Source organism: Megalopta genalis, chromosome 6, assembly GCF_051020955.1.
Source record: "Megalopta genalis isolate 19385.01 chromosome 6, iyMegGena1_principal, whole genome shotgun sequence".
Lineage (NCBI taxonomy): Eukaryota > Metazoa > Arthropoda > Insecta > Hymenoptera > Halictidae > Megalopta > Megalopta genalis.
This window is the reverse complement of record NC_135018.1, coordinates 14,886,761-14,900,075: the sequence shown is the minus strand read 5'-3', so window position 1 is coordinate 14,900,075 and position 13,315 is coordinate 14,886,761. Positions and strand designations below refer to the sequence as shown.

Sequence of the window (13,315 nt, the reverse complement as noted above, 5' to 3'; positions counted from 1 at the left end):
TTGTTCGTTGCTACGAATCCAGCGTATAAAATATGAAAGTATGTGAGCGTCGACAAATAGGACACGTCAGGATGTTGAGAATTCTCTGTTTCAAAACAAAACTCCACACACCTCATCGAGCAAACTTACTTACCTGGCGCACGATGAGGGGCAATCGACGTTTCTAACATCGCCTCGGCCAGGTCCTCCCGCAGCTGATTTTCCCCGCCGCAGACACTCGCGTTCTCGCCATCTAAGTCTCCATAGGCTTCCATGAACCTTGGTGACTGCTCATAACTGCCTGGAAAATAGATGAACAGGTCAGACAATCAATCGACATGCTCCACAAATATTTGTGTAAACACATCTGAATATATATATAATATAATATAATTATCACTAAAAACAGTAACTACTACACTACAATACAAAAAAAACAGAAAAGCAATGTACAATAATTCTCGTAATTCTTCGCTCGCCGAAGTTGTAAGCCGTGTTCGTTATATAATTGTCGATGTATATGTCGCTTGTCGGTATATAATGTCGATGTTCGTCGCGTTCTGCCTCGTGCCCTGCGAGCACATCCTTTTATGTGCGCTGGCCGAACGTTACGATTCTTTTTTCGAATTTGGCCGTTTCGTTCGACCAGTGCCTAACGCTCACCGATCGTCCTAGCAGCGTCGCGATGTTTAGATCGCGACGTTCACGTATGCACGCACACGTACGTCACGTGGGGTTAACGCACGGGAGTCCGCTAGCACCCATCGGTTCTTGTGATTTTGGAGGTCGCTCCGAAATCGTAACGCACTCGCGGACGCTTCGGCCGTTAACCGTCGACTCTTACACTACTGCGAACATTCTTTTCATGCACAAGACACTCGAAAATCAATTTTATAAAAACAGTTAATAACAAATAATTATTATTTTAACTCCAATTATTAAAAGTAGCACAATTGGATCTTGATACATCAACAGGAAATGCAATCTTGATGATAAATTTGCAACAATAGTGAAAATGGAGGCTAAAATCGTGATAAGATAACCCAATTGTCCATTCGAACAATATGATTAATGGAATCAAGCAAATAATTGCATCACGCAGATCAATCATTCGTTGCGATGAATTGTCCACTATTTGGTGTAACATTTCCTTTGAATAGAAATTAATTTTTTGATTTTGAGACTTACTTCCTGATCCATCGATTACCACGGGTACCAACGATCTGGATGCGGTATGCGGCATATTCATAGGGTTTGATCTTGCTGGTCGAGATCCACCAGTTACGCCAATTTCAATGGCTTCGGCCTCGACCAGATTTACGGGTGCTCTGCAATTATTTGGAAACCATTAAATTACAATACATGCCAGTACGAATAGACATAATTTACAGTGACCCACAAAAGTGTTATGTATATATATTTTTAAAAAACTGGACTAAGTGACTTGAATTTTTTTTAAATGATATTGAGACTAGCCTACTAGACGATGAGCAAAAAGCTTTTTTTAAATTTTGCTATTACTTAAAATGGCAAAAAAAAAATAAAAATCTCTCGTTTTCTAACTTTTATTTTAATTTTTTATTTTAAATTTATTTAAAAATATTTGTTTTAATATTTGAAATATACTGACAAATCGATCCAATATACTCAAAACGTAAAACGAAGTCTTAAAAGAGAATCGGTTTCTAGGACGAAAAAAAAATATTTTTAATCATTAAAAAAATGTCTTTAAAGTCATGCGAATAAACCATGTGATATGAAATTGGAAAAATAAAGCTTGCTTCATGAAAAAAAACATCTGTCTCCAACGGGACACGAATCTTAGTGTAGTGTCTTTGTAGTCGGCCACCTTACCCACTCCGCCAACCAAAGATGTTAAACATGCATGAATATTTAGATATATATCGGAATGTGCACATTACAATTTTTTCTTTCACTTAAATCGCATTTTCTAAGTTAAAAAATTGCTTGTTTTAATGTAATAACGTTTAAAATGATAACTTATACTTGTGGTAAACTCATAAGTAGTAATTTTCTTCCTAACAGCAAAACCGACGACAAATTCGGTTTTCATTTTTTCTGACAATGACGCAGTCAGACGAAAAATCTGAGAAAAATTAAGCACACTGCTTCTGATAATACCTTATTAGGTTGTTGATATAAAAAAGATTCCTATTTTTGTTTTCGAGAAATCTTCAATCTCGGATTTTTTTTTGGTTTTCCATTTTTTATAACCACAGTTTACAAATGAAAAATATGAAAAAATTCTATAATATGCGGCTTATTGTCCAAAATAAGCCACATTTTTTTCAAAATTTTAAAAGGTCACCAGAGGGGGAAAAAGTGCACAATCTATTTTACTGTATAGCTACCCCCACTGACAAGTTACAGGGTTGAAATTTTGCACAGATGAGTTTTTCTTACGAACGGTACTGTACTCATCAAAGAAATCTCTATGGGCAATTTTGACCATCTGAATTGGCTAGGCCCTTTTCAGCATGCATAGAAGTTACCGACATCTATGAAATAGATTATATAAAAAAGTTAAAAAACGAGAATATTTTATTTCTTTTTTGTCATTCCAAGTAATAGTAAAATTAAAAAATGGCATTTTAGTCATCGTCTAGTAAACTAATCCTTCTATTGTTTAAAAAAAATTCAAGTCGTTTAGTTCAGTTTTAAAAAAGTTATTACGTTTTAAAAGGTGTACAAACACTTTTGTAGCCCATGTAAGTATTCTGAGGAACTAACCCACTGGTCGCATTGTAGATTTTAAAGACAAACTGTGGACCCATCCAAAGCCGTCTATGGGGTCCAGCATGTGTCACGATTTCCACTTGACTCAACCACCGATCCTCCGCCAAGTCCATCTCTTGGATGCCTTTTGGTAAAGTCGCGACACTCAGCAGAGAACTGGATGTCGGTAACGGTGGCACGATTTCAACAGAATTCGGAGATCTTATCAAAGGCCACTGGCCCTTTGCCTCGACCTCCAATTCGATCATTGTGTCATCGCACACTTTCTCTTTTGGTACACCTGTAAAGTACCATTATTTTTTAAATTCCGGAAGTGTTTAACAACATTAAATGATTTCTTGAAAAGTGATAAGAGTGTTCACCTGCTGCTGGTTTCGGTTCCAGGTCGTATTGTATCATATTTCCATGGCACGCCATGATGAACAAGGAATCTACCGCCCTCTTCATCACTTTGGCGGTGGACTCTCTTTGCGCATACATCCATGCTCTCGGAGGAGCGAAGCAAGCGCAAATTTTTAGTGGTAGAGTCGTACTATCGTCCGAATGCAATCGTTGTCTTTGTTGCGGTCTGCTGAAAAATATCATAAATACAAGTTTAGACCGCAAGCAACAGTAAAAATAATCTGCTGGTGGTTCCAGCGCTTAAATTTGATATATAGTGTTATTGTGATTCTATTGTGAATAATACCTTTGTTGAAGTTGACTGTTCGTGTAGTTCAACGTAGACTGCTGCCGTATTTGGGCCAATGGATGCAATACGGTTGGGTGAGGATATGGAGGGAGTCTTGGATTAGAGTAAGGGTACACCGACAAAGGCAATTCTGAATGGGAAACCGGAGAATGAGATCTGGTACCATCGTCCATTAAACCAGCGCTTCTATGAAATCTCGAAAGTCTATTTACAACATGAGGTGTGGAATGGGTGCGCACCCCCACTGGACCACCGTAGGGAGCAACCGGAAATACGTGGGTGGTGCCTCGTACTGTAGAAATTGCCGCCCAACGGGTGTCGCTGGAGAACACCATATCCTATGACCAAAAAATATTTCAAGTGAAAACGACAAATTATGCATGTTGCCACATGTCGCCTCGAACAGAGTTCGAAGTATTAAAATTCATTGTACCTGCACTTTGGCTGTTGTGTCTCCGCGATGCAAAATATATAAATGGTGTACTGCAGCTAACGTGGGGCCGCCCGGATGCGGCTGAATTCTAAATACATGAAAATCATGCCCTCTTTTGTCAGCGGTCAGCAGCAATGCGCCGCTCAAATCAAAGGTCATGGCAACGATAGCGTCGCTGTGGGCAGTAAAATGAGCAATTACAGTTTCTACGTTTGGGTCGTCTAGTTCCTTCTCCTCTGCAACTTGGAGATCTAGAATCGTTATCACACCCGGTTGAGTCATATCATTGCCACTATTATTGACGACTATAAGCGATGCTGAATTGCCAGTTAGACTGGACGCGACCGTCTCTCCTAAACCGCGCAATCCTTTGCCCAAGGACTTCGCAGCGTAGAGGACAGTCGCGGTGTAACTTTGAACTCCTTCTCCTTCGCAGCCGCCGCTGCTTCTTTTCGCTGGTAATAATTTCTTTTCGCTAGAAATAATGGTGAAGCAATTAAAAAATTTATTCGGTTCTTTAGAGTAACGTTTACACGTGTGTCCTCTTACCTGTATGCAAGCCATCTTGTTCCTAATGCGACAGGATTTGGATTTGGACCAGGACTGGCATAGCAGGTAGTGACTGTTAAAACGTCTTCCAAAGTCCGAGCGTTGAACACTGCAATTTTTTCTAGAAATGTGACTACTATGGATCGCTTGTTCGCCAAAATGTCGCAAACTGGAGTTTTAAATTTGATGCTTTTCGCTTGATCTCCCGTCTTAAGCGATATGAAGCTAATATTACAGAACTGTGGACCAGGTCCAGCTGAATCACACACTGCCACTAACGGCCGTTTCGACTCAAATAGATCGATACATTCATCGTCAGTCTTTGGATTTGGTAAAATTCTCAGAGTGCGGACCACCCCTTGTCGCCATGATAACACTTCTGTTGCTTCTCCTGTTGCTGCTATCAGCCACACCTGCGTTTGCATAAAATAAACTTTAATGCACAATGTGGTGCGGAAATCCGAAAAAATCAGTTAGGTAATTCTTAAATATTTGCTCGATTCAACAACGAATATAGATGGGTACAAAGTTATATGTATCAACAAAGCTGCATTTACAATTTCTGGTGCTATAGTACCAAAGTACTAAAATTAGCAATTATGTATATGCATGAACCACCTTTAGCATTTCACTTTAATGCATTAAAAAATTTGAATTGAAATATTCTATCGATTTTTATGCAGTTAGAATACTTGTGAATTTCTAAAAAAAATAAGATATTCTATACACCAACGATTCTGAATTTTATAAAACAAATTACGCAAATAGAAATTTTTTGAAAGTTGATTAAATATGAAAAAAAATCAGACCTGAACCCCAGTGGTATAACCAAGCACCAGTAATAAAGGTGGTGTATTAGAGCCTTCATTGTAGTCTGGATATAAAACTGGATCATTAATGTCTGCATACTCAAAGCGTGCCCATGTTATAGATTCCTTGTTATCAGAATTGAGTGTGCTGGTATAAGCCTGCTCATAAATAAGATAAAATATATTTTCAATGAAAGAATGTTAAAAACGACAATGACCTGAAGGACCAACCTGTGGAACTATATCATTGATAATATCAGCAACGCTATCTATTATTGATCGATCTACTATTGGCTGAGGTGACACAACTTGAGCTCCTTTATGCACACCGCGCCTTGGAGAGTCTGCAGACATGTTTTCTTTCCAAACTCTATATTTTTACCTAGAAAGAAACATATCAATTTATAACAATGATATCCCATGCGAAAAAATATTATATACTTAATTTATAATTCGAATATGTTATTATAATTTTAAAAAATGAAGGAAGTGTTATAATTTTTAAAACTGTTTAAAAAAGCATTAACTTCGCTGTAAATAAAAGTATTTTTACATACAAGCGATTAAATGTTAATTTAAAATAGCATTTAAACATTCATCTACCTGCCCATAGCTTGTACAAATGATACACTACAAAAGAAAATAAATGAATACTTCGTTTACGATTTAAAAAAGCGAAGTTGACTATCAATTCTGCTAAACGAAACACAACTACGCACATTCAAAGTAATCTCTCGGAAAAACTTGAAAAAATATGCCAACGAAACTCGGGTAACACTTACTACGCGCGAAAATTTCCATTCATTATAAGAAAATTAAGTGCATGCAACGCACACGTTTCTATTAATAATAATTATAGTATTGTAGATAACGATAAGAAAACAAATCGGGTGAAAAAAATCGTGATCATTATTTAAATATAATGCAGCAACAAAAGGGATCGGTACGCCAAAGAAAAATACCCGAAAAGCAATCGGTGCGTCGAATATCGCAGAAACGAAGTTGTTGGGGAAGGAGTGGGAGAATCTATTTTGCCTGTTAAAGAACATTACACAATCCAGTACAGCTGTTCGTGTTGTACGCTCAGGGACAATTAATAAAATACGAACCGGAAATATCAAAACGGCGACCAAATAAGAATGCCCGGATGATTTTCCTATCGTTCCAGCAAGATCGGAAAACACATAGGATCCCAGAAAGAGAAAGATAGACGTTTTGCCGTGAAACGAACGACCCTCACATTTCGTCGAACAAAGGGGGTAGAAGGCAGATGGGTCACAAAGCATTCGCTTCACGCAATTTCTATACTACTTCACCGAGCAAACAGATGTCTACAGTGTCGATCATTTTAGGATGAAGAAAGCGCAGAACGTTCGATTTACCTCGCCATAAAACTGTATCCTCATACTGGGAAGTTCGCCATCTCGGAAACGACCTTCTACTGCGTCATTCTGCAAGCGACTAACACAACACGACCAGAAAACGATAGTGATGTCACCCCGCCCGCGAAACGTCGATCTTTTTGTTCGAAATACGAAGCGCGTCGGTGACGTTTCGAGCTGCGACGGAGATCGTCCGATCCGTTCGCCGTTACGAACCGCCGAAGAGGATGCCTCGGATACCGTCGCCCGTTAATGCGTATCGCGTACCATAACTGCAGCAACGGTCCGTTTCGTTGGAAATACGAAAACAATAATCAGCTGATTCAGATAAGGAAATGGTGGGAAAGGAGGGGAAAAGAAGAGAAAAGCGAACCACGAACCCTCGCCGATCACGATAGCCGAAGCGCGGCTAGATGTCACACTCGATAGAAAAATCATGACGACACAAATTCGCGACTAATTTACATTTCCAGTCTTCAATCTTATTTCCCTTTATTGCCAAAATTTAATGTATTATTCTATTGTTCTACCAACTTTTCGCAACCATTTCTTTGTTATGATTTTAAAGATTTTTAAGTTTGATCAAGTTGCATAATTTCTGAACCCTTTCACACCTTTCATTTAGGCGTCGAGACAATGATCTCAGTGTATGTTCTAGGGATTTATAGATGTATTTTTGAAAGTATAGGATTCAGATGCATTATTTTCGTTTGTAAAAATAATTTTATTTTATTTTTTGTTGAGGATGTTATTTCATAATGTTAAAATTATTTGACGGAGTTTGTGACATTTATCGCTAGAGGGCTGTGTTTGGTAGTCGATTCTTGAAAGCGGTAAGTACAACTGTGGAAGTTTGAGCTTTGCCAATGTGAAGATATCTATACACAAGTTACCACAATTTGATCATGACTTTTCACCTGTTATAAAAAGAGTGATATTAATATTTTTCTAATAATATTGTATATGTCTGTAATATATAGAATTTCTGGTATTGGTATGACTGCATCAGTTTATCAATCTAATAAGTACATGTTGCTATGGTATTTCAAGGCAACAAAATGCTCCTTGAGTTTCTAAATTATTACAACTTCTGAACGGATAATACAGTAAAATTCAGTGATGTCATTGGTGAAAAATATAATATGAAAGCCAAGCATTCCGCTTAACCAAATTCATTACTGGAATACTATTAAAACAGCGATCGAACAAATCGATATTATATTTTTTCATGGAGGTGTATTCATTGTCGGATTACTATAGAAACTGTTCTTAAGAAACGTATGTTCGTACATATGTATAGTCATCGATATCAGCGCCATCTCTAAGTACACTTATTTGAATTTAAGCGGTACGTTTGAAAAGTAATAAGATGAAATTGAGAAAGCACCTCTGTGTGTGTGTGACCATTTTGATTTAAATATATACATAATTCCATGGAACACAAAATAAATATAATAATTTTTGTTAGAGAGAAATATTTTGAAGAATATAGTTAAATACCTTCTGCATTTTCTCATTCAAACACCACCATTGATTATTATATTTGTTTAAAAACAAATAATATTATTATAGGAAAAATAAAAATAATTTCATTTGACTTTAACATTTATATGCAATTTGTTGAAATGCATTTCACGTTGATTTAAATATAAATAACACTTTTTGCTTCTGCGTGTTGCACCATACTTTATTTTACCGTACTTATTTTTTCGAAATGCTAGATCTAAGCAAAGCCTTTCATTAAACACAATTTGTAAATTGCTTGCGAAAATAAACATTTCTAATTTTAGGTTCGCATGTTTATGTTGCGTGACGCTTCGTAATTACGTAATTAAGCTGCAGTCAAAAGCAAAATTGATGGACACAGCTATTCTATCTTCAGAATTTGTCATTCCGTGCAACAATTACCCTTAATGATAGAATATAAGTTATCTTATGGGATCGAAAACATTTGTTTTTAACTTCTTATACATTGCCGCCGCTCTAAGATTGTTTTTCACTTTTTCCGAAAGAAGATGACCGATTTTCAAAAATTCTGCTACAATTATTTCAAAACAAAAAACAAAAGGAATGTTAAAAATTTTCCTCGGAACAATAATTCCAAAACAAATACTCAGATTAAATTACAGACGGTGATTTTTCTGTTAACAATAAAAAACCTGATTCTTCTATCGAAAAAGTGGTTAAATCTACAGCTATGAATCACAGCTCAGAAACAAGACATTAGGGTCGCGCCGTCATTCATTCAAATAAGGGAAAAATTGGCTTACCTGTCACATAATCGATTTAATACGTAGACCGATTAAATTTATATCTTTTAACCGGAGCTAGCTCGAAGAAGCATGATGCCTAGGCTATTCATGCGGCTCGATAAATCTTGCAGAGACTTATAAAGTACAATACCCGAACAGGTTGCTATAATTACCCCGAGTCCTGCCGAAGATTCATATTTCATGTCGGGTGAAATGCATAGGAAATTCTTGTCGTGGAATGCCCGATCCTCTGGTGCACTGTAATTATCTGTGCGTGTATTTGTGTAGCTGGTAGCCGACTTAATCGGTAAAGTTTGCGTGTCCTCCATGTCACCGATGTCCCCGTCCTGTAAGCCGAAAGGCATGGTCTTAGAAATGTGCCGGCTTCTACAGTTTCTCGCTGAGCCTCGACCAAGATAGATCAAAGAAAACGCGGTTGCAATCGAGTCTAAATAAAGTAGTAACTCTTTCAAACATGATGCGCCGGAAAAGGGTACTTGCGCGCTTCCGTCGCGAACTTAGAAAAATCGATTTTTAAACAGTATAGAATAAAAATCCTGGGTAATTAATACATATATATAAAAAAAATTGTTTGCAGGGTGGTTTGAAGTCCTCGCGGAAAATGGCCAAGAAAACGGTACCAGCGGCATTGCAAATCGAAATTTCAAATAATGAAGACTGGGAAAAGCTTCTGCAGAAGACCGGTTTAATAGGGACATAATGACCTTACGCATAGGAAAATTGTATTCCCAGTTTTGTTAATTTCGAAATTCATTTCTCAGTGGTGGATGTTTATTCGGAATGGAGCGGACCATGCACTGGGATGGTGAGCATCCTGAAGAAAATTAAAATGGAGATCGGGGGAGACGCGCTAAGTTATGCCACGGTAACTTTCTATTATGATGTTTGTAGCGTAATTTTATTTGGTAATTATTATTGTCGTGGATTCACAGGCAAAGTGTGACTGCATCACGGATCTAGAGCGCTTCCAAGGAAAAAGCGAACCGATTTGGATGTTCATTCACGTAAATAAATTAAATTACTCTGCTAAAAAAATAATATCATCTTGGCTTATGAATATTATCGATTATTTATTTAGAATGGTCGGATGATAAATCTCATGTTCGGCGCCCAGTGTCCGCAGTTGCTGAAAATGTTGACAACAGAATTGCAGAGGGTGCAAAATGGTGATGAACATGAGTATGTATAATTATAATAAAAATTCTAGTCGTCAAACATTAAAAAATATTTATGCTAAAATCATACACTTATAGATTTTCGTTAAAAGTGTCGGAAAGAAGTCCAGAAGAAGTAAAGCAATTGAAAGTGATCGAGGAAGCTAGGATAGCTAAAGAAGCGGCAAAGAAGGCTCGGAAAGGTTTCAAAAAAATTGATTCAGAACCCCGCAATTTCTATTAATTTTTATACTGAAACTGTTCTCCTAAATAAACATATAGAAGCCGAAGCAGTGGCGCGTTACGAAGCAGAAATGCTTCACTTAACTACTTCATTAAAAAACGAAACTTGTCTCCTACTCTATCCATGGATTTTCAAAGATGAAGAGGACCATAAGAGGGACAAAAAATCTAGTCCACCATATGTAGAATTAGTTGAAGAGATACTACCAGGGAACTATATTGTTGAACAGGAAATACGGAAGCGACTTAACGATGACATCCTCGACAAACTTTTCAATGAAGTATCTAAAATAATTTACTTATGATTAGGAACATAAAGGATTAATTAAAATGTAATTGATGTTTCTGCAGTCTGATTACGTATTGCCACAAAATCACAAGAATTTAGTAGTGGATGGCAAGTGTATGTTTATGAGGTTGAAAGTGGCCGAAGAAAAACCGGATGTTAATGTCCATACAGAATTGATGAGTCTATTGTTTGGTGAATCAGAATTACCGCATGCGGAAACAGTTTTCACAGAAGAATGGTACTTTCACTTATTGAGATTATTGCTAAAGTAGATTTATTATTAAATTTATTTAATTTTGCAGTTATGCGGGTCGTCATAGACCCGCCTCCGCAGCACCGGAAAATGAAACCGAGATTTTCCCAATCGCATGGACACCACTAAATTCTAGAAACAAGGCAATCGTTTTTCGCACGATTTTCACTACGTACACGAATAAAACATATCCAGTAAGTAGATTAATTTTCATTTAAAATTTTTGAAGACTATTTCATTTACATAGTTTTTATTTTTCAGTATGAAGACAAGGCTGCAAACGTACCTATAGTAGTATTCAAGTACGATTACACGCGAAAAAATGAGTTGGAAATAGTTCTAGAAGAATTTGAAGATGAAGTAGTTAATTTTGGTATTTTTGAATCTGATAAACCACCGGATGCAAAAATTATTGCTAGAAGTATCAATGAATTTGAGGAAAACACTAGGGAAAGAACCGGGTGAATATTTAAAAGATTACAAATTATCGTATCTAGGAAAACTTGGGTACCTTGATAAGATGTAATATTTCTGTTAACAGATACGAGACGTTTGTGTGTGTGGTAAAGAAAGTAGGATGTGAAGCCTTCTTGGGGTTCGCCGGTATTGGACCGTATCATGTTAGTGAAAATCCAGAAAAGGGGTCCGAGGAATCGCAATTATATTTTCCGGATGTTACTGGTTTAGAAGAAACGCAGTCGGATGATGACGATAAACCGGAGGAAGTGCCAGAGAATTCTGAAGAAAACAATGAACCACAAACATGAATTATCGAACTCATATATACTTCTAAATATTTTTATTACTGATATTCAATTAATATTTTAGTCATCGGAGATGGTACAGGTCAAATTGATCTCACTGATTTATATTTTAAATTTTTCAAAGGCTATTATATTATCACCGATAAATAAACTATTAAAAAATATATGCAGTCACGTTAAAACAGAGGAATTAAAAATACCAGAATTGTTGTGAAGAAGCCTACATTTATTTTCCAGCCACCTTGGCTTGCAATATAAAAGAAAGTAGAAATAGACAGATTGCCTAACTTTTGCAAGTTAACTCAAGGGTAAGGTACAATAAATGACGGCAAATAACCAATATTTATTTCTTATAACCACAGCTACGCCTACGACCCCTTGCTCTCTCGAATTTCCTTCCTTTAGACCGTACTAGGGGTTTAGTGTGCGAGTGTGGCACACCAGGAGCTGGTCCAAAGTGTTTCACTGCTTCGCGTGCCTTGCGAGGTCCTTGCATCAAGACTGTCCTCTTTCCAGTAGGTGCACGCAGTGCCAACTGATCAAAAGTGATCAGTTCACCTCCAGCCTTCAAGATACGGCCTCTAGCTTTCTCAGTAACACGTAGAGCACAGACCTATCACAAACCAATAACTTATAATTATTGAATCAAGAAATATTAAAAAATTAATTTTTATTTTGCTAATATACTCACTGTAAGTTTAGGAATTTCAAAAATCCTAGCATCGTCAGTTACTGTGCCAACGATTACTGCAATGCAACCTTCACGTCCAGGTTTCTTCATGAACCTGACAACGCGTGCAAGAGAAATAGGCGGGCGATGAATCTTGCTCATAAAAAGTCTTTTAAGAATGATCTTGTTGAATTTGGAGTTTGTACGTCTGGCCAGGAAACGGTATAGCTATAACAGTGATAGAATCTCATATATTTGTAGCACAACTTTATGAAAGAAAAATTACCATAAAAATTCGGAGAAAATAATACAAAAGTACTTCATAGAAGAGATTTACTTTTGAATGTAAATTTTTATGGTTTTTATAGGTTGCATTGTGTCAATTTATATAATCATCCTTAGCTTGATGCGTCCAGACGGAATAGGAAAATTGACTAGATTTTTCTATAGCGAACGTTCAAATTGGATTAGTACAAAAAGTGTACTAACACAGAGTGCGGCTCGCAAAATAAATTTCCGCATCTAGAACTCACGTGTTTGACAACAAATGCTATGGCACAATGTACACAATCATGTTATCGAAGTAATATTAATTAATGTCTAACAAATTACTTATCAAGCAGCTAAATATAATTGGAAGGACTTAAATAGCATTCGCTGTGTAACGCCGTGATTAAAAACTGTTTAACACGTGATAGCGCTTACCTTGACGAGAAGTCGCAAGTAGACATCTTGCGATTTAGGTTCTGTTCGCCGAACCTTTCTGTCGTGTTTATGATTAATGTCAATACCCTGCAACGAAAATAATTTTCGTTAACCATCTTCAACACTTTCTCAATCTTATTAGGATTCGTATTCGTTGCAATTCACAGAGATGTGCCGAATGTCTATGGATTTTCGGAATCTAGCGAATTCACCTCACTGCCTTACCATTTTGATAAACCGGAAAAGAAATGGCCAAGCACGAACGCGAAGTGAATGGGTTCATAGAAGCGGATCTTGCAGAGGGCGCTGTTAGTTGCGACGAGAGAGCTGTTCAGATTTCAAGAAGAACTAACAAGCGAAAAAC

General features: G+C 37.0%; 3 protein-coding genes across 7 annotated transcripts in view; 1 reads left to right on the top strand and 2 right to left on the bottom strand.

Moving 5' to 3' along the window:
* The window catches only part of LOC117219144 (uncharacterized), a 34,524-nt gene extending 27,598 nt beyond the window's left edge, over positions 1-6,926 (bottom strand). For 2 of the 4 annotated variants that reach the window (XM_076522808.1, XM_076522805.1), the window contains exons 1-10: positions 6,601-6,926; positions 5,450-5,600; positions 5,219-5,377; positions 4,410-4,822; positions 3,861-4,335; positions 3,425-3,765; positions 3,099-3,307; positions 2,731-3,016; positions 1,168-1,307; positions 134-280 (exon numbers count right to left, since the gene is read on the bottom strand). In XM_076522808.1, coding sequence (XP_076378923.1) covers positions 134-280; positions 1,168-1,307; positions 2,731-3,016; positions 3,099-3,307; positions 3,425-3,765; positions 3,861-4,335; positions 4,410-4,822; positions 5,219-5,377; positions 5,450-5,572 — 2,293 coding nt within the window. In that variant the 5' untranslated portion in view covers positions 5,573-5,600; positions 6,601-6,926. Of the gene's footprint in view, positions 1-133; positions 281-1,167; positions 1,308-2,730; positions 3,017-3,098; positions 3,308-3,424; positions 3,766-3,860; positions 4,336-4,409; positions 4,823-5,218; positions 5,378-5,449; positions 5,601-6,327; positions 6,464-6,600 lie in introns of those variants that run through there. The other 2 variants (XM_076522807.1, XM_076522806.1) reach the window with 2 other exon arrangements.
* Positions 6,927-7,083: 157 nt separating this feature from the next.
* Positions 7,084-11,912, top strand: LOC117219244 (uncharacterized). Of its 2 annotated transcripts, none has more exons than XM_076522809.1 (11): positions 7,084-7,433; positions 9,451-9,565; positions 9,635-9,738; positions 9,806-9,877; positions 9,952-10,052; positions 10,127-10,230; positions 10,310-10,551; positions 10,622-10,797; positions 10,862-11,006; positions 11,074-11,273; positions 11,354-11,912. In XM_076522809.1, exons 2-11 carry the CDS (start codon positions 9,475-9,477, stop codon positions 11,577-11,579), a joined length of 1,461 nt encoding a protein of 486 aa, XP_076378924.1. In that variant the 5' UTR covers positions 7,084-7,433; positions 9,451-9,474; the 3' UTR covers positions 11,580-11,912. The 2 variants fall into 2 exon arrangements, with proteins under 2 accessions (XP_076378924.1, XP_033324118.2); XM_033468227.2 differs by lacking the exon at positions 7,084-7,433 and adding an exon at positions 7,449-7,948.
* Positions 11,782-13,315, bottom strand: RpL18 (ribosomal protein L18). The gene is made up of 4 exons (XM_033468247.2): positions 13,177-13,315; positions 12,952-13,038; positions 12,268-12,474; positions 11,782-12,189 (listed from the first exon to the last, which is right to left on the bottom strand). Exons 1-4 carry the CDS (start codon positions 13,177-13,179, stop codon positions 11,920-11,922), a joined length of 567 nt encoding a protein of 188 aa, XP_033324138.1. The 5' UTR covers positions 13,180-13,315; the 3' UTR covers positions 11,782-11,919.

What these genes read in the sequence shown, in the direction of transcription:
- LOC117219244 (XM_076522809.1), top strand. Translation starts at nt 9,475, where the DNA reads ATGGCCAAGAAAACGGTACCAGCGGCATTGCAAATCGAAATTTCAAAT. An exon ending in CGATTTGGATGTTCATTCAC is followed by an intron (nt 9,878 to 9,951) that starts GTAAATAAATTA and finishes TTATTTATTTAG; the next exon opens with AATGGTCGGATGATAAATCT. An exon ending in TCGACAAACTTTTCAATGAA is followed by an intron (nt 10,552 to 10,621) that starts GTATCTAAAATA and finishes ATGTTTCTGCAG; the next exon opens with TCTGATTACGTATTGCCACA.
- RpL18 (XM_033468247.2), bottom strand. An exon ending in ACTTGCGACTTCTCGTCAAG is followed by an intron (nt 12,475 to 12,951) that starts GTAAGCGCTATC and finishes TCACTGTTATAG; the next exon opens with CTATACCGTTTCCTGGCCAG. An exon ending in TTGAAATTCCTAAACTTACA is followed by an intron (nt 12,190 to 12,267) that starts GTGAGTATATTA and finishes GGTTTGTGATAG; the next exon opens with GTCTGTGCTCTACGTGTTAC.